A 19,850-nucleotide genomic window follows, 5' to 3' on the forward strand; every position below is an offset into this window, starting at 1 on the left:
CCGGTTTCCAGCCGGGCCCTTTTCCCAGCCGGGCCCAAGCATGGCTGCCCCCAGGACTGCGGGTTGGGAAGCTGCCGTGCTCGCGCTTTCCTGACAGTCCCTGGCTGCTGTGGTCTCCTTCTCTTCCCCAGGCCCCTCCAGCAGACATGTTTGCCAAGGCCTTTCGGGTCAAGTCCAACACGGCCATCAAGGGGTCGGAGAGGTGAGGGAGAGAAGAGCCTGCTCTGCCCACCAGGGCACCCGGACATCTCTCAAGCTCGGCTGGCTCACAGCCTTTTGTGGGCTGCGTCAGCCGACTTGGGGTGGAGGCCGAGGGGTACAGCCGGAGAAGGGACCCCGGGGGGCGGGCAAGGGTGAGTGAGACGTGTTTTGAGAGTGAAGATGGAGAGGAGGCCTGATTTATCTCCCAGGCTGTCTTTTAGATATTTTAGTGAGTTTACGAGAAAGCGTATAATTCAATCAGCGCGTATTGACTGCAGTCTGTTTAAGGTGTCGTGGAGGCTGCCAAACTGTAGGAAAACGGGGTCCCTGCCCTAGCAAGAGCTTTGAGTCCCTTGGGAGAGATTAGATGGGGCACAGAGAACTACAAGTAAACGAGAAGAAGTGTCTAGTGATTACCACTGGCAGGAGAGACAGGTGGAGGGTGAGGTGAGAGGGGATAAGGCATATGTGGTAAGAACTGTATCTGTTCAGTTTTGCAAATGAAGGTGTCACCTTGGGAATTTTGGAGGCAGTGTTCTATAGTTGTCATTCTTGGTGCCCTAGCAGAGCTGTTTAATCATAAGTTGACAGGTTGGCCAAGCATAGATGAGAAAGGAGTGGGTCCAGGAGCTATGTGTGGAGTCAGGAAGGCAGGGCTTAGTTTCCAGTGGCAGGCTAACTTGGGTCGCTTACCGGATCTCAGTTTTTTCCTCTCTTTGTGAAATGGAAAGACACGCCCCAGGAACATGTGGAAATAGATGAGACATTGGATGAGAAAGAGAATGGGATGTTTTGGAAGAGTGAGAATAAGGCATCGTCAACCAGTCTTTTTCTTGGGCCTCGTGATTTTATAGTAAGTCTTGAGTCCTCAATATTTATTAAAATCCATCCAGGCAGCATACATACCAGGTATGTGTGCTCTCTGCAGGAGGAAGCTTCGGGCCGATGTGACAGCTGTTTTCCCCACTCTTGGAACGGATCAGGTCTCTGAGGTAGTACCTGGAAAGGAAGAACTCAACATTGTGAAGTTGTATGCTCACAGAGGGGATGCAGTGACTGTGTACGTGAGTGGTGGTAACCCCATCCTATTTGAACTGGAGAAAAATCTATATCCGACAGGTATGGCAATGGGATGGAGATGGCCATTACTATGGTCCTTGCCTAACATCTGTTTCTTCCATTAATCTGTCTTCCTTAAAACAAATAAATGCAAAATCTCCCTAAGAATCTTTTTGGATTTAGTGTCCCTAGAATTGGGTCTTTCAAGATCAGAAACTGCTATAGAAGTGAGGGGAGAAAAGGGTTAACACAAAAGGAGGGTGGTTGCCAAGGGAAATTCTGAGGTGAAGAAACACTGGTTTCTAGTGGGTTAAGTCGGGATTGGAGCCGAGGTCGTGAAAAGGGTGGAGTTTCAGGGCATGTAAAAAATGCTTCTTAAAACTTCCACGAGTGGAATTTTCTTAAGATACTGAAGAGATACTGTGATGGGAAAGAAGCTGGGTTAGTTAAACTCCATACCCAGCTGTCTTAGTGGTGGACTTTGGTTGCGATGTCTCACAGGGATTCTTTCTTAGGCTCTTGTCTGGCTCTCAGCATACTTTGCTTGCTTTCTTTGTCACAGATCTCAGAGAGGCAGTGTCCTTTTCTCTTTTCCATGGCTGCTGACACCTACTTTGTCATTTGGGGGCTTTTCTTCCTCCCAGCTTGGCTGCAGCAGTGCAGTGCAGTCTCCTACCCCAGGCCACCCCTACCCCCACCCTGCTTTGCTGCTGTACACATACAAGCCCTTTTTGATCTAAGGGTTTTACTGCTAATCCCTGTGGAAACAGAGAGAATAAAAATAATAAACATGGGAAAGTTTCAGAATTTCTTACAGGCTGGTGCCCTGGTTTCGGATTACTTGCTTCTGAGGACATAAAAGGAATCCTCGTTGGGGCTCTGTCCCTACTTTTATCCACTATGGCCATGTTTGGCTGCTGCCGTCCAGGTGGAACAATAGGTGCCTCCAAGTCTCAAGTGACACCCAGTTTCTTAAGTCTCCGCCTTCTTCAAGACTGCAGCCTCTTTGAGAAGGGAGTCAGCCTGATGTAAACTATATGGAATGTGTTTCCCACAGGAAAAGGGGCACTCAGTTCCCAGAGAGGGGAAAAGGGATACTGGACAGGCAAAAGCAGATGTTCACTTCATCACTAGTTTTAGCCTTACACATAAATATCCAACTTTGGCAGCTAAACAGACTCTTAGAGCTGTAGCTCACTTCATGTGTCTTCCGACCAGTAAAAGTGATAACTTCTCAAGATCATAGATTGAGAGAAACTACTGCAAAGAGCTCAGTGTAAATATGTAAAGAATGCAGGTCTCTAAGGCTAAAGGAAGCAAGGATTCTCAAGTAAATAGCATATAACATATAAACCGCTTCACAAACTTGGGGTAACCTAATGAAAAGAAAAGAATGCAGCTTCTTTGGGCATCCCCTTACAACCTTCTCTCTAGCTTTGACTTGAGTTTCTTTTCTACATGTTGATTAATGTGGCCTTAGTGTTTGGCTTTGCCATCCCCCAGGGGGTTGACTTTTGGGCAGTAAGTGTTTTCTGGCTCTCTTCTTGGACAGTGTACACCCTGTGGTCTTATCCTGATCTTCTAGCAACATTTACAACATGGCCCCTGGTGCTTGAAAAACTGGTGGTGGGGAGCAGGTAAGAGTATTTTCCTATATTCTGGATAGTGGCTGAAACCTACTTAGTAAAGGCCAACTACTTTAATAAATGTACCCATTTTGTGCATTCATATGATTGAAAAATAGAATTTTCCCCTCATGTCTGTTGCATCTCTTACTTGGCTGCTTCCATAAGCTCTCTGACCCTGCTGTAAGGCTTAAATAAGATAAGTGACATGAAAGTGCTTTGTGAACTGCCATATGCTATACTTTAGATTAATAAACTGAATTTAGGAAACCAGAATAAGATAGATCATGGAACTGGACCCTCAGCTTGGTGCTTCAGTTTGACCACTAGTCTCCCAGAAGGAAAAGGTCTGATCCTCAGTTTGCCACTTTTTATTTTCATTATGAATAATGTAGTTGATGCTTAACAAATGTATGTTTGTTGAGCAAATGAGTAAATGATGAAGTAAACTGTGGAGTTAGTTGCAATGCTTTTGTTTCCTGCAGATTTGATGCCGCCAGGGCTAGTGGTGCCCCCTGCTGGTCTGCCTCAGGTACAGAAGGGTGACCTCTGTGCCATTGCCTTGGTGGGGAACAGGTACTGTGCCAGTCAGCTGTGCCTATGGGGAAAAAACTTAGGGAAAACTTGGGAGGGGTGGGAATGACAACTTCACAGCATATGGATAAAGGATTAAAAGAAAAAACATATTCTTCCTGAGCAATCAGAGAGTGGGGAATGGCAGTGAGCCTGTGGGGTGTCCATACATCTGGGCCAAGTGTATTTGCTCCTGCTGCTGCTTCTTCCTTTTTAAAATTTATTTGGTTTTTTTTCTCCTTTAAAAATTTTTTTCTTAGATTTACAGAAGAGTTGCAAGTATAGTACAGAGTCCTGAAATACTCCTTACCCAGCTTCCTGTAATGATAACATCTTGTATAACCACAGTACAGTTATCAACACTAAGGAATTAACATTGGTACAGTCCTTGTGACACTGTTACAGACTTTATGCATATTTCCCCAGTTTTCCCACGATGTCTTTTTTTTCTTTTTTTGTGTTCAAGAATCCAGTCCAGGGTACCACACTGCATTTAGTTGTCATGTCTTCTTAGTCTCCTGTCTGTGACATTTTCTTGGTCTTTCCTGCCTTGCATGACTTCAACATTATTTTTGTTGAACATCCACATCATCATCCTCATCTTTTAATTATTTTTAATAGATTTATTGAGATATAGTTTTCATACTATAAAATTCTCCTGTTTCAAATGTACGTACGATTCAGTGATTTTTTTTAGTATATTTACAGGGTTGTTCAGCCATCACCACAGTGTCTCTTTTTTAAAATAAATTAGGAAGTAATGGTATGAACAGTTGTGAAAAATCAAAACCCTCTCACCCCATAATCCTTTTCTCCTAGAAGTAACCATTATCATTCTGATGCATATCCTTGTCAGCCTTCTTCAATGCATATATACACGTGCATATAAAATGTATGGTTTGGGGTGTGTATGTTTAAAAATACAAATAAACAAACTTTATCCCTATTACTTTTTCACTTCAGGTAGTGGGGACATGTTCCATGTCAGCAAGCACAGATAAGCTGAATCTTTTTACCCACTGTGGGGTGATGGGAAAAGTCCTCTTCTAGTGGACATTGTGGTTGCCTCTACTTCGTCTCTATCACAAACAAGATCTTCCTGAGGCCTCTAGGGACACTAGTGCCAATATTTTTCTAAAGTAGATACTAGGGAGCAGAACTGCTTGGCTGAAGATCGTACATATGTTCTGTTGCCCTATAAAAATGCTGTGTCAGATTTCCCTCCTACCTACAGGGTATATGGAGCCTGTTTCCTTACATGCTCACCGACACTGGATATGATGGGTCATTTTCATTTGTATCATCCTGAATGAAAAATGACATCTTATTATTTTACTCATTGCTTCTTTGAGAGGGAAACATGGTAGGCATGGGAGGGGTCAGTGTTTAAAGATCTTATTTTTGTTGCTCATATTCTCCCATTTTCCTTGAACCTTTGGGAACCAAGCACCTAGAAATGTTTCCTTCCTTGTTTACCTGTAGCAAAACTTGAAGTTGAAAAGAATGGTGAAATTATTGTTTTTTCCCCCCAGTATTCTATCCAAGATAGGAGAAAACTACATAAATGTGTATTTGGCCTCTGAGTTTGGTATTTAGAATGTACGTGGAAATGAATCCTAGGTGGTTTATGGAAGGGGGTGAGGGTACAAGGGAGTTTACTAAAACTACAAGACAGGTTCGAGACCGAAGTTCTTGAGCCATTGACGATTCCAAGGGTGGAAGACAAAGACCCGTCTTTTAGGAACTGGGAAAGAAGCCAAATTCAAAGATTCTGTGGCAGGAACTGACCCATGGGCACAGGAAGTGGAGCCACCGGATTAGCAAACGTTTTTTTTGAAGTTCAGGTGTTGGGAAATCTGCCCTTGAATCGTCTCCCTTGGGTCCAGGCAACGTTGCCAGGCTTGTATATTCCCCTCCTGTTAGCCAGCTGGACACCAATCCTTACAGGCAATGTGTGAGCATTGCTAAGTAACAGTGGGCTGACAGAGATTTCCCATTTGGGCTTTGGAAGTTTTTTGTAGTTATTGTAAATGTGGTTGTTTCTGATATTTTGGACACATCCAGTTCTTAGACAGATGTTATACAGAGCAAGGCCTGTTATAAAGAACCAACTGAGAAGGAACCTTTCGTTGGTACCACTGTATCTCTCTTCTCTCTTCCCTCTGGCATCCCTCAGCCTAATTTATGGCATATGAATGGCCTCCCTTCTGAATTTCCATATAGGATGGCTATGCCTTTTTTAAGATAGGGGAGATAATTTATATTTTTGAAATTAAAGAAAGGGAACTTTAAATATCCTTCTGAGTCCTGGCTGGGTTTGGTTCATAATAAGAATATAAGAATGATAACATCAGTAGAGGAGTTACTTACACAGAAGGGAATATTTGGTCAAGGAATTTTTTTTTTTTTTTTTTTTTTTTTAATTTATGGCTGGCTGGCTGGCTGTGTTGGGTCTTCGTTTCTGTGCGAGGGCTTTCTCTAGTCGCGGCAAGCGGGGGCCACTCCTCATCGCGGTGCACGGGCCTCTCACTATCGTGGCCTCTCTTGTTGCAGAGCACAGGCTCCAGACGCGCAGGCTCAGTAATTGTGGCTCACGGGGCTAGTTGCTCCGTGGCATGTGGGATCTTCCCGGACCGGGGCACGAACCCGTGTCCCCTGCATCGGCAGGCAGACTCTCAACCACTGTGCCACCAGGGAAGCCCTGGTCAAGGAATTTTTGAAAGTCATATGTGTAGGTAATTTGAATAAGATTGAGACTGCACCGAGTTTTAGCTCTGTGATACAAGTGGATGCTTCAGATTTGCAACCGTGGTGCTTTGAACACATGTGTAGAAACCTGGTCCTGACATGTGCCCTCCTGGAAGACTTTCCCTGACCCTCGTCTCTGACCTCCTCCTTCTCAGAGCCCCCATTGCCATCGGAGTTGCTGCCATGTCACAGCCGAGATGCTGACCTCAGGTCTGAAGGGAAGGGGCTTCTCTGTGCTCCACACCTACCAGGACCACTTGTGGTGGGTTCCATGCTTTTTCTGTTGTATAGGGAGCTGGGTGGGCGGAGGGAGCACAGGGCCTGGATTGAGAAGCGAGAGTTTTGATCCCTGCTGTGTCCTTAGTCAAGTTGCTGACCCTAGACATTAATTTCCTTGCAAAATGTGGAGAAAAGATTTTTTTTTTTTTGGCCTGTTTAGAAAAGAAATTACGGAGAACTTTATTTTCTAGGTGAATTATAGAATCCTAGGGCTGGAAGAAGGCCTTAGGGATTGTCTTCTCTGCCTCTCAGTACAGTGATATTCTTTATTTTTATGGCACTGGTCGATCTGGCCTTTTCTGCCGTGTACATTTAGGCATTTTCTGACCCCATGATGAGTGCTCGGGAATTCTCACATCTGAATCCAAATCAAAGTAGAGTAGATCCTCAGGCACCAGGGTGACAACCTGATGACTTTCCTGTTGTTCAAGTTCCACGTTTAGGATCTCCTCCTCATTACGGAACTTGCGCTTTCTCACTGTGACGGGTGCTCTCTGGAACTGTATGTGAGTTTATTTTCTGGTTATTTTCTTGTCATTTAACCAAAATAGTAAGTAGTGCTTTTCTCGAAAGCAGTATACCTGGTCTTCTGGCCAAGTGTTGTGTGGCCTGTTGGTATAGATTTACCCTTACGTTTTTAGTCAGTCTTGGAGTTACTTATTTTACAAGTATTGGCCAAGCCCTGCTTTGCTGGAGGTACAGCCTCATCAGTGTGGGTTTCAGCAGGCATTTGAGGGCTGCTTACTCACGTACTCCCAGCACCTTGTTTTCTGACTGTTAGTCTGGGCAGTTAAGGTCCTGTTGTCTAAATTGTTTTATCAGTGGCTGCCTCAGTCTCCCGTCCTCCCGCCCTTTGAAAACACTTATGGTATTTACCTGATCAGAATAGCCTAAACATACGCTCTGGCCTCACTAGTAGCCATACTTAATAAGCCTTGCTGCGGCTGTTAGTAAAACTTTGTTTGACTTGCATAATCTTAGTTAACATAATGCTTTTTGTTTTTACCGCTCTTGCTATGTGGCGTCCCTTTTCTTCCTGTCTTCATAAGGCTTAGTGGCATAAAGCCATTGTAATCTCTACTCTGCAGGTTAGATTGCATTCTTTTTTTTCAGTTGAGGTATAGTTGATGTACAATGTTGTGTTAGTTTCAGGTGTACAGCCAAGTGATTCTAGTGACCAATAGTATATCTAGTGATTCTAGATATAGATATATACATATATGTTCTTTCTCGGATTCTTTTCCATTAAAGGTTATTACAAGGTATTGAATATAGTTCCCTGTGCTATACAGTTGGTCCTTGTCATTTATCTATTTTAGATTGCATTCTGATTTAACACAGAAGCAGTCTTGAGCAGTCTTGAGCAGTCCAGGTGTTTGTAATTTGTTCCATACGCTCAACCTTGGGTTTGTATTTCACCAACCTGGTACTACAGATGCGTTTGCAATCTTCATTTGGTTATTTAATTCAAAATGGTTTTATTTTTAATTTCTATGAAGGGAATACTTTGGAAGGGGAGCTCCACTTTAACTATGTTGTCTTTAATTTTTCTCTGTCCCTGAATTTCTGTTTGGGTTAAGGAGGAGGCAAGAATTACTCTCCCCATTTCAAAGATGAGGAAACTGAGGCATGGGACTTCTCTGGGCCCAGAATTGGAAACAGAGTTGAGAGGCACACCCAGGTTCTCTGGCCTCTCCTGGACACCCCTGCCTGTGGGTCTTACTCTCTCTGGACCCCCGCTGACCCCCTGACCGGGGCTGGAGAGTGTTGTGGCTGCTGCTCAGTGTTTCTGACATGAGGTTTTTGCAGGTGATCTGGAGACAAGTCCTCTCCACCATCCATTGCTCCACTGGCCCTGGATCCCCCAGATCTCAGTGAAGAGAAGGGGTCTGTCCAGGCAGACACCACCTTGCAGGGAGACATGAGGCGCCTGACCCTGGAGGGAGAGGAGGAGGAGGGGGAGGTTCAGCAGAGGTGTGGGGAGAAGTCCCCGTCGGAAGCTACAGAAGACCCCAGTGTCGGGGGCCTGAGCCCAGAGCTCACGGACAGCAAGACCCTTCAAGGTACAGCTCTGGCAGGAGCAGGGCGCTCGCCTCTCAGTGTGGGGACTGAAGCGCTCGGCTCTGCTTCCGCCCAGAGCGGCGCCACGGCTCCGGGAGGGGCGGGGAAAGGCCTTAGTGTTGGTGAGGGTGGTGCCACAGCCCTTTGCCATCTTACCTGGGAGTCTTGCGCATATGTCGCGTTTCCCTGGATACCCGTCGACTCTGCTATTTGGACTGTTCCCAGCTACACGGCCCTCTTAGTTTTCTTCTGGCTCTGACTTCTCTATCAGAGAAGCATCTGCGCCTGTCTGGGTGGGACTTTGTGGCCTGACCCCCTCTGTGGGGTCAGACCTCTGTAAAGGCTCAGTGTTCTAGAGAGTCTGGGAGCTTTGGTGCCTGGGAATGGGCTCCTTCAGAGCTGAGGGGTGAGGTACGGATGTCACCGTGCGGGGAGTTATCTTGTGCTGCGCGGGCCTTCTGCGGCCCTCAGGAAGGATGTGATTCTTGTCTTCTCCTTGCAGAGCAAATGGACGAACTGTTGCAGAGATACTTCTTGCGTGCTTTGAAGTACCGCGTCAAAAAAGCTGACCTCCCTTTACTCACCAGCACTCTCCTGGGCAGCCACATGTTCTCCTGCTGGTATGGAATGCATGGTGTGGGCTGGGGGCCGGGCAGTGGGTCTGTCTCCTGCTCTTTGGTGGTAGAATGGGACAAGGCTGATGGGGGAATTGTTTTAGGGACATGATGTGGAAAGAGCGAAGTGGAGGGTTGATCTAGCAAATACTGAGTTTTAAAGACTTAAGTTTTAGCCAGTGAAAGGATGTTGAGGAAATGAAGGTTAAAATGCGCAAGGCGCTTTGAGCACTACCTCTGCTGTGGTGATTCTGGGCTCTTTTACGGATTGGGCAGCATGTCCGGCCCCGGAAGGGCCCTGGGGCAGCCTGTTTGTTCTGGAGGCTTCAGTCCCCTCACATCTTTCTGAAGAGTAGGTGTGCCAGATTAGGTTGTGTCAGCAGGAAGAATCGGTGTGAACCCCCCCACCCGACCCGCACACACAGCCACCAGCAGAGGGAGTGTTACATGTGGGTTGAACCTGGACTTTGAAGACTGAGCCATCTGGGCTCAAAAGCCAGCTCCCCAGGGTGTTGGAGCAAAGGTGTATTTGAGCCCATTACCAGGCTTCTCTGAGCCCTGATTTCTAACACTTGTAAGATTGCTGTCAAGATCGAATAACCTGACATTTAATAAGCACCCAGTAGATATTATCATGTCAGGAGATTTGCTTATTGATTTTCACCTCAAGTCTGAACTTCTTTCTTTTTGAGAATTTTGCTCTGTTTTTTAAAAAAGTGGTTTTAATGTAATTCTCTTCCTCTACATGTGAGCTTCTTTAAGGCATTCTATACACATGTGGGGTCTGGAGTGCACGGCAGATCTAGTTTTCAGTCTCATCTATAACTACGGCCATGTCCCAAATTAAGCCTCTGGAACAGATGCCGAGGGAGACTAGAAGTGAATGTTCAGGATATACTTTCTGGTATATCGTCTACCTTGAGAGAAAAGGATTTAAACCCACAGAATAATACACAGGTTGGTGAACACCTGACAATAAGAACAAAAGATGCACTGACTTATAAAAAGTCTTTTACTATGTATCCCAGGATGGCCAATACAAGCTGGTTAGGTAATTAGCCCTTCAAGAGTTCTTTTACAGTCATATAAAAATGCTTTGCCTTGTTAAAAAAAGATATCTAGTCTACCAAAAACATATCCATTAATGGGCTTGGTGTTGTTTCTTTTTTTCCATTTTCAGGTTTGCAAGATAATTAAAAATACCTACATATCATCTCTGAGCACACCAGCTGTCCATTAGCTAATCAGTTTTGGCAATACAGTGCACAGAGGTATACCACCACTGGTTTCTGACATTAAGTTAGCTTTAAGCTTATTGGCTATTCGTACAATTGGAGGCAGCTTGGAACCCAGGCCCTGGAAAGCATTTGCAGGGTTTACTACCCTTTTGCCTGACACCTTTTCAATGGTGAGAGGTCTGGGCACAGGCTTGCTAATCCAAGGGTGTCTTAGTGCTTGAGCTGGGGTCAGGCGGGCAGAGGGGTCCCAGGTAAGACACCTTTTCAAAAAGTCTATGAAGAAGTAATCATCACACCCCTTCAGTGCTGTCCGCCAGTCTTTGCTGCCTGGGGGACCCCGCTTCTTACCCCTCCGTGAACGACCGCCCACAAACACAACCCTCCCATCTGCCTGACTGGTCACAAAACAGTAGCGAGGTAGGCCCCTGGAGTTAATAAAGTACTTGGCACGTTTGGATTGCTCCAGGAGTTTTGGTGGTGGCATCCCTAGAAGCTCCATCATACAGGCCAGCTGGTCTCCTTCATCCTCTCCAGGGAAGAGAGGATGTCCTGTTAAAAGTTCTGCAAGGATGCAGCCAAAACTCCACATGTCAATGGACGTGCTGTAGCGGCTTCCTAAGATGATCTCTGGAGCTCTGTAGAACCGAGACTGGATATAGGTGTAAAGCTTCCGGTACTCAAAACAGCTGGACCCAAAGTCAATGACCTTAGTCGCACTGTGCCCATAGTGTTTCAGGAGAATGTTTTCTGGCTTCAGGTCACAGTGAATGATCTTGTTTCTGTGGAGAGCATCCAAGGATTGCAAGATGGATTGAGCAAACTTGCGAACCAACTGGATACTAAAACCCTGGAACTTGTTTTTTTTCATGAGCTCATAAAGGTCTACGCTCAGTAACTCAAAGGCCATGCAAACATGGTTCCGGAACGTGAAACTTTCCAGCATATGAATAACGTTCATGCTACCGGTTTTATCCCGCTTTTTAAGATGCTCCAAAATCCGGATCTCCTCGGCTGCTTGGCGATGGAAGTGCTTTTCATTGCGTACCATCTTCAGGGCCACGTACTGTCGAAGTTTGTGATCATAGACCCGGGCTACCTGCCCAAAACTGCCCTTGCCAATAATTTTCAGCACCTCGTATCGATAAGCTAGATGGTCTCGAGGCACGTGAATGTAGGCCCCATCTGCATCATCATAACCCCCATTATTGGGACCACCGATAACTCCATGTCTTTTTTTGGCATTTGGACCCACAAAGTAAATTTCTGGATAATTGATGATTTCCAGCTTCTCATAAGCAGTGAGGTGGTGTTTATACTGCTTCAGTGCTTGTTCTGGAGTCAGAGGCAACACTTTGGATGCTTTGGATGAACTGCTGGATTTTACTGTATTCACACGATCTGAACTTTTACCCTGAGAAACTGTAGGAGAGCATTTTTCAGAGTCGTTGATGCCATCTGACTGAAAAGTATCAGATCTTCTGTTGCCAAATTCTTGAAATAGTTGTTCTACCTTCATCTCACCTCCATTCAGGAAGCACTGAGTAGGATCTCTTGTTAAATGCTCAGTGGTGATCTACGGCAAAGAGAAGTGAATCTATGTTAAAGTCACTAAAAACGGTGGAAGAACGAAAGAATCGTCCCCCTGACTGAACAAAAGAACAAAACATGCCAGTTGTGTAGTTAAAAGGCCCAAAAGTGAGATAAGAAAAGCAGGAGTCTCTAGAAACTCGTGTTATGTTAATCCTTAGGTTCCCTGACTGCTGTGGCCACCCCAGCCCCACTACGTAGGCCTCCCTTTGTTCAAAACAAGACGGTCATTTTACCATACCCGAAACATGCTAGATTCCTTCTAACTGGTATGTCTTCCTACCGAGAATCTTTTCACCCCATCCACTCAAATCCTACGCTCTTTCAAAGCCCAATGCTAGTCCTCCCTCTTCCACTTAGAACTACTCCAAGCCCATACTAACTATGGCTCCACTCACATCTTAGCTGCAGCTTTTCGAGTCTACCACGTAATCTGGCCCTTGTTATATATATACTGTCCTATATTGTTCACAAACTGTTTCAAGTATCTTCCCAAATCTTAAGGGCATGTACCAGGAGCAAATGAATACATATTAAAGTGTTCTGTAAATGATAAAGGGACAGAGGCAGGATGTGATCCCCAGGTCTTCTGAATCTGGGTCCAGAACATTAACATAACCTGGTACCAGCTTCTCCTAGTGCCTGTACTATTCTCCAGTAGGGCTGAATGTTGACCTTGGCCTGGAATCAACCAAGGCCTCATCATCTACTCCTGGGTCCCCAAATAAATGATCGCATCGTTCTATCTCAGTTCATTGAATCACAAAATTTCTAATCCAGAGAACTCTTGAGATCACCAAGGCCAATTCTTTATGTATCTGGTGAGTAGCAGTGAGAATCTAAGGCCCCAGGGTGCTTCTTGTAAAACTCTCCTAAAGACAGAGAGTCTCCTTTCTCTCTCCTTCCCTTGCTCATAGACACATACACTAGTCTCCCTCAGCAAACGCCTACGTGACAAAGGCATACAACTCTTTTTACTTGATTTGGCATCACCTTTTCCTGCAAGGAACAATAACCCACAAAAGAAAACTCTGCTTATTAAATACCTCTGAAATGAAATAAGATCTTTGAAACTCGATGGAGGGAAAGACAATGAAAAAGCCAAATGCTAAAAAAAATACAAGAATGTGCTAGAAGGAAAGAAGAAAAAAAGTGCTAAATCTGTTGTTTAAAAAAAAAGTCTGGGATACTTCAAAGAACAACTATTTTTCTTAACAGACCCTGAAGAACTTTACCCCCGATCTGTATGATTGAGAGCCTCTATGATCAGGGGTAGATAATTCCAGAGAAGCTCTGAGCTATCTTTATGATCTCTTAAAATATAACGCAAATTATAAGGTAATGATCCAAAGTGGCCAACCATTTAAAAAAGAGAATTTTAATATAACCTAAGCAAACAACACCTGACCCATCACCTATATAAATAAAAATATAAAAGATGTGAATATAAAAAACAAAAAAGGGATGAAAAAAAAATTAAGTGTTGGCATACTTTAGACAGCCCCTAATTTAGTTATAAAAGCACGACATTAGTTCCTGCCTGCTTCTTTTAGGTCATTTAATCAATTTAAACATTTATATAGTTCTACAGTTACAAAAATGAGGCACTGCACCATCTTACATATAAGCGAAGCAGCCAGTACAACGGTAGCCATACTTTGGCATTGAGTTTCTAAATAAAGAGGCAAGATACGGACCAGGAGAGATCTCTGATACCAAAATAGAGAACTATCACTAGTCAAGAAAATAAAACAGGCTGGCAGACAGAACCTAAATACCTTGCTAAGATGTAAATATAATGCAACATTTTGTTTATCAGCAACTAAGTCAAATAACCATTCCTGTTTTTAGGGATGGGAAAAAAAAGGTCTCATCCATCCATCTAACATTCACATGAGCACTAATTGTTCACAATTATAAAAGTGCCAAAAAACAGGTTACCTCAAGGCACTACAATCTATTAGGAGATAGGTTTGGCTGAACTAGGGAATTACAATTATTTGGTTTTAGGTAGATTTACATAACAAAACCAAATATTTGCATGCATCTAAACCAGTTTTCCTTAAGTTTTTACTACCTAACCTAAATGCATCTAAATATTTACTGCTAAAATCTTGGGGACACGTTCTGAAGAAATGTGAAGTCAGAAGGCCTAGGTTGGGGTCCTGGCTACACTGCTCAAAAACTGTAGGTCCCAGGGTAGGCTTAACCTTTAGCCCAGTTTCTTAGCCTCAATTTCTTTATCTTTAAAGTGTGGATAATAATACCTCCTTGCAGGATGTTGCGTGAATCAAATTATAATTAATAATATATGTGAAAGACCCTCAGAAACTATAAAACATGTTAAAAACACTGGTAACAATTAGGCAAAATTCTCAATATATTGTTTAAACTCCAATACACCCTCCCTTTCCCCTTTCAGCTTATCTTTTCTCTCCGTGGTGCCTTCCTCTGCAGTTCCAGACTCCCTCCACCAGACATCTGGCATTAACTATGCCTTCTGCTCCGTGAAGGCCTGCACAATCAGCCTTCCCTTAGGATGCATGGAAACACCTCACCCACTTTCTCCCCCACATAAAACCTCCTTTCAACTTGCCATGCAATTTAATGGGTTATCTCTCCAGACATATTTGACCTTTAAAAAGAGCAATGCCTTAACCCAAGGGAATGACTCTCTAGGACCCGCGGTCATCAATGACAAGCTGGTAGGAAAGGTATTTGTGGTCCAGGGTCCACCCCTGGGCATTTCACCTACTCTACCTACATGTAAGGCTGTGCTGGCTCTGGAGGTATTCATTTCTGTTTGTGGTAAAGAGAGGGTCTCAGGTACAGACTGTTAATAAGAACAGAGATTTAACTTCCACAGAACTATTACAATAAGATTAAGGATGTCATTTGGATTTCCTGACTCATGGTTTTTCCTTAAAGTGAGCCTAAATCTCTCTCTCTGCAAATTAAGTCTTATTTTGCCCTCCGGAACTACACAGGAGTGTCCAAATTTCCATGTTAAAGCCCTTCAGATACCTAAAAGGGGCTGTCCTGCCTTCACCATTTTTTCTCGAGGCTCATCATCCCCATCACATCCTCCACCTCACACAGCCTGGGTCAGGCTGCCTTACTATATCCTATTCACGTTCTCAACACGTTATGGGCTGCACGTTATATCTCTCTGCAAGTGTGGCTTCCAGAACAGAACAAGACACTTCAGGTCTAGTCCCCTGTAGACTGTCAAGGTTTGAACCTGCAATGAATCTGAAGAATTCCAGAAAGAAATTTTTCCACACAGGGAGGGGTTCTCGCCTTAGCTTTCTTTCCTTTCCTGTAATAACTCAAATACTGGTCTGAATCAATTATGTATCAAGTCTGCTGTGCTATAAATAAAATCTTCCTTCCATTGTTCTAGGAGAATCTAGAATTTTCACACATGTTAAAGTAGTTACAAAACACTATATATTTCTAGTCTAGGGTTATACTCACAATAACTGACCAATGTCTGCTCTCGACTTCAAATATTGTAACTATGTAATTATATCCAGAGAGACAAATAATGCCAGATTAATCATGTTTTATTTAAGAATGCTTCATGTACATTGTTAATTTGGGGCGCTCTTTTTTTTTTTTAACACCCCTGTATTGGAGTATAATTGCTTTACAATGGCGTGTTAGTTTCTGCTTTATAACAAAGCGAATCAGCCATACATATACATATGTCCCCATATCTCCTCCCTCTTGCGTCTCCCATCCTCCCTATCCCACCCCTCTAGGTGGTCACAAAGCACCGAGCTGATCAATTTGGAGCACTCTTGACATTTCAAATAGAATCTTCAACTGCGTTAATCAAGTCTTAAAGATCTTGTTGAGAAATTCAGAAAAGGAATATCCTTCTCATCCAGATATAAAACACCACCCCCTCCCTCGTTCTCGACCCTAAATCTCTGCAACACAAAGCTAACCCAATAAAAGCCTATGAGCAGATGATTTATAGTTTACAACAAGAATGTAAGGGCATCTTGGATAAACAATGAAGCCAAAGCACTTTGTGAAATGAGCAAATAGCGTCTCGCAATGGAGTCATGGCATAATGAACTGTAAGTGTTACTAAGGTCAAAAGCACTTTTTTCAGCAAAATTTGCAAAGACAGCATTGTTTTAGAATCTAAAATCTTGTGTTTTGCAAGCTGTGTTACTCTGAATACCACACAGTAAAAAAAATTCATTTTCATCCTGAAACATACAATTTAATTGCCCTACTATATGGATATTAGCACTGGCCAACTCTGAAGTAAAGTTAAAATGGACTTTAAGTCACATGATGACGGACTGTAAAAGTTTCCCAGAGAGATGTGCTAATTGTCAGCAAGTAACCACGAAATCTGATAGTCAACACGCGAGTATATCGGTGGTTCTGGAGCTCTTAGAGGTTTTTACATATTAAAAACAATAAGCTTGTGGAGAATGGAAACTTACTGCACTTTGGAAAGGAGATTAAAAATTGGGTGACCAGCCTTCCAAATATATGTAGCCCGTATCTTGTAATATTATTAGCCTTGAAAGTAGTGAAGGGGTTGATTTTTAATGGCAAAAGCTGACAAAGCGTTGGGAAGGACTATGAAAAATGCAAGCAGTGTTTTACATAGAAATAATTTTAGGTCTTAAACAGAAATATGAAGGAGAATTATTGATAAATTAGTCTACTCAATTATTCAGTTTGTTCGTTGATGATATATGCAGCAAATTTTAAAGTCACAGGATAGATTCTCCCTGTCATGGAACTTGTCCAAAACCCTGCTCTCCCTACCTCTCTATGAGTGCGGAGGGAATGGGAATTAATTTATTCTCTTAAACATAAAACGGTGTCAAAAGCTAAATGTCTGCAAGCTCCAAAATGATTAAATGCATCGAAACCAAAATGCATTGCTCAAGTTGCATTTATGATCTCAAATGGTTCTCTTAAGCATACTAATAAGCTAGGACTGCATTTCTACCGTGCAGGAAAAATCTGCAGATCTGTAAGTTCAGAGGTATTTTCTGTTTCTTGTTCTTGTTAAAATGAGCCATCATAATATACTGTACATATCATTCTATCAAAAAAAAATAACCACTATCTAGGGCTTCCCTGGTGGCGCAGTGGTTGAGAGTCCGCCTGCCGATGCAGGGGACACGGGTTCGTGTCCCAGTCCGGGAGGATCGCACATGCCGCGGAGTGGCTGGGCCCGTCAGCCGTGGCCGCTGAGCCTGCGCTCCGCAACGGGAGAGGCCACAACGGTGAGAGGCCCGCGTACCGCAGAAAAAAAAAAAAAAACAAACACTATCTAGATAAAAGTAGCATGTCGTTTTTTTCCCTATTTACCCCAGTGATTGAAAGGGATAGGTGGGCTCCAAATCAAAATCATTCTGAAAAGCTGAACTTGGACCACAGAAATTGTTATTTCAAAGTCAAGAGAAACCAAAAGTGAATAAAAAAGAGCCTGGGTTACCAGTGACATGTAACTGTACCTTGACCATTTAAAGTAGCACTTCCTCCTTTCCAGGCCCATTAGAGCTCAAAGAATTACTTCATTTACTTACATTTAGTCTTCTGGGTAGAGGTGGTTCAGAAGGATTGCAGAGTGCATTTGAACAGGGTGAGCCTTTGGTTTCATCTATTATCACGACACTGTCATAGACAAAATCATCCAATCTAGTTGAAAGGATTACAGATAAAATCTGTCAGTAACTGAAGTATATAAATTTGTATTTCCAAAACACCCTTTAACTGCTTCATATCTGCTACAAAGAATAATTAATACAAACAAATGTCCACACTGCATTTTGGCACTGAATACACACCACAGGGGTATTTGGCAGAGGAAGGGAGGAAACCCAACTTTTCCTCCTTTTTTTATTTTTAAAGAAAGGACAGCACTTCTAGGTTTATAGTTTGAAATTGTTAAAATAAGTCTTACTTTCTGAATGTTGTTAACAATAGGGACCATCAAAAGAATCTCATTTAACCTACTACTTGAAAACGAAGGCTAGTTGAAATCTGAAGCCTAAAAGCTAACCAGAACAAACAAACAAGACAGAGAACTGTATTTTCAAGTCGGAGACTTGGATTCTAATCTCAGCTCTACCACTGGCTACTCTACCTTCCTCTCTGAGCCGTTGGCCACATGTTGTAAAGGGAAGAATAGTTCCAGTCTACGCACTTCTGGGTCTCACAAGCAAGAAATAAAAGGCCTTCTTAGGGCTTTCTCTATATTTATTTATTTACTTTCCTACTTAACATCTATCTAACTTGTAGAAAACTACAGTGAATTCTACAGCAAATACTATAGGGATTCTCTAAATTACAAAACGTACTGGATTTCACATCTTTACCCACTTAATTTTCGGGTGGATGGTGGAAGCTAAATGCCAAATGATAATTTCTCTGCTCTTTAACGCTGTGCCTCCCTCCACCGCTGTAAGGGAACACAAAAGACGGAGAGGATTTATTTAATCCACAAGATGGCTCTGAATAATGTATTTCATCTGCCACCAAGAACATGGATTTGCCAGTAACACACATCAGCATTTCATTGTATCATTGTTACATGATATACTATGAATACAATGATAATGAGCCAGCTGCAAGGGAAGAATTTTTTTTAATCTTTAAAACTATGCTGGAATATTTTAGTGGCTTATAAAAACTGTTTTGTAAAATTCTAGAGTTTTCTTAATCGATGTGTTATAGGAGTACAAAGAGAAAAAAAAAAAACCGAAAAACAAAAACCAAACAGAAAACCCACTACAAATTATTTTTGGAATGTTCTCTTTTTAAAAAACATGCTTACATTCTGATAAAATTATACCTTTAACGGGAACTGCTTCATTGACAAGAACCAAAAATTCTGGATGTGACTGATTCTTTGCCAACAGCACGAACAAACAAAATGGGACAGACGTCCACATTTACAAAGAAAAAGACAGACTGAAGACCTACAAGATTTCCTATAAAGAGCCAAAGGAAATTACCCAAAGGTAGTCTCCATGCAAATGAGGTGGGCAGGTGGTCCCTACTCTCCATTAAGGTGTAAAATCCTATGAAAGGTGGAGAATCTCTCAAAACACGATCCACAAAAAGTCCTACTCGGCAGAGCCCCTCACCTACACCCCTCACGGCAAAGCCCTTGGTTATCTGCTCTGAGCAACAGGGCTTATTTGAAAAGGTATTGCTCCCTGTCTCCCCCAGTTTGCTAAAAAGCCCCACCAAAAAAATCCCAGCTTCTCAGAGTTCCTACCATATACCCCCGATGTAGGACTTCAGAAATAATCCCCAGGGTGGGAATTCTTCTTTCCCTAACTCCTTTCTAGCCCACTCCCGCGCTGGGCTGGGAGCAGGGGAGCTGATGGAGAGGAAGAGGGTGGGCCAGTCCCGGAGAGGGAGTCAGACCCCTTCCCTCGTCCTTACTGCTTGGGGGCTCGCTCAACCTCCAGCCCAGTCCATCCACGCCCCCCGACCTCGCCTGCCAGCTACAGCGGCTCCTTCGGGAGCCCCAGCGCGTTATCCCCCGGCGCCGTTACTTCCGCGGCTGGGGCGGCAGTCCGTCTCCTGGCGGCCCCGCATCTTTCCGCCCGGACCCGCGAGCTGTGCCTCCCATCCGTTAGCTCCGGACCCCCCGGAGGGAGGGGCGGCGTTTGGACGGTCAGGCGAGCAGCGTCCACCTGAGCTGGGGCGGCTGCCTCCCGGGCCGCGACGTTTCCTCGGTACCTCTCTTCCACACAGTGCAGCTCCGAGCGCGTCCGCTCGGGACTGGCTGGGGTCGACAACTGCCAGAGGCGCAGCAGGGGCGGGAAGGGGAGTGGTGTGGTCGCCTAGCAACCGCGGTACGCCCCTTGAAA

General features: G+C 43.8%; 1 protein-coding gene and 1 pseudogene across 1 annotated transcript in view; one reads left to right on the forward strand and one right to left on the reverse strand.

Moving 5' to 3' along the window:
• LOC132484466 (eukaryotic translation initiation factor 2D-like) lies at positions 1-16,894 on the forward strand (annotated as a pseudogene).
• Positions 10,175-19,850, reverse strand: part of LOC132476396 (dual specificity tyrosine-phosphorylation-regulated kinase 3-like) — a 22,883-nt gene continuing 13,207 nt past the window's right edge. Inside the window, exons 3-5 of the mRNA XM_060078347.1 lie at positions 19,486-19,778; positions 17,553-17,664; positions 10,175-11,971 (exon numbers count right to left, since the gene is read on the reverse strand). Of these exons, the coding sequence (XP_059934330.1) occupies positions 10,397-11,971; positions 17,553-17,664; positions 19,486-19,778 (1,980 nt within the window). The 3' untranslated portion in view covers positions 10,175-10,396. The remainder of the gene's footprint in view (positions 11,972-17,552; positions 17,665-19,485; positions 19,779-19,850) is intronic.

Source organism: Mesoplodon densirostris, chromosome 2 (genome assembly GCF_025265405.1).
Source record: "Mesoplodon densirostris isolate mMesDen1 chromosome 2, mMesDen1 primary haplotype, whole genome shotgun sequence".
NCBI lineage: Eukaryota > Metazoa > Chordata > Mammalia > Artiodactyla > Ziphiidae > Mesoplodon > Mesoplodon densirostris.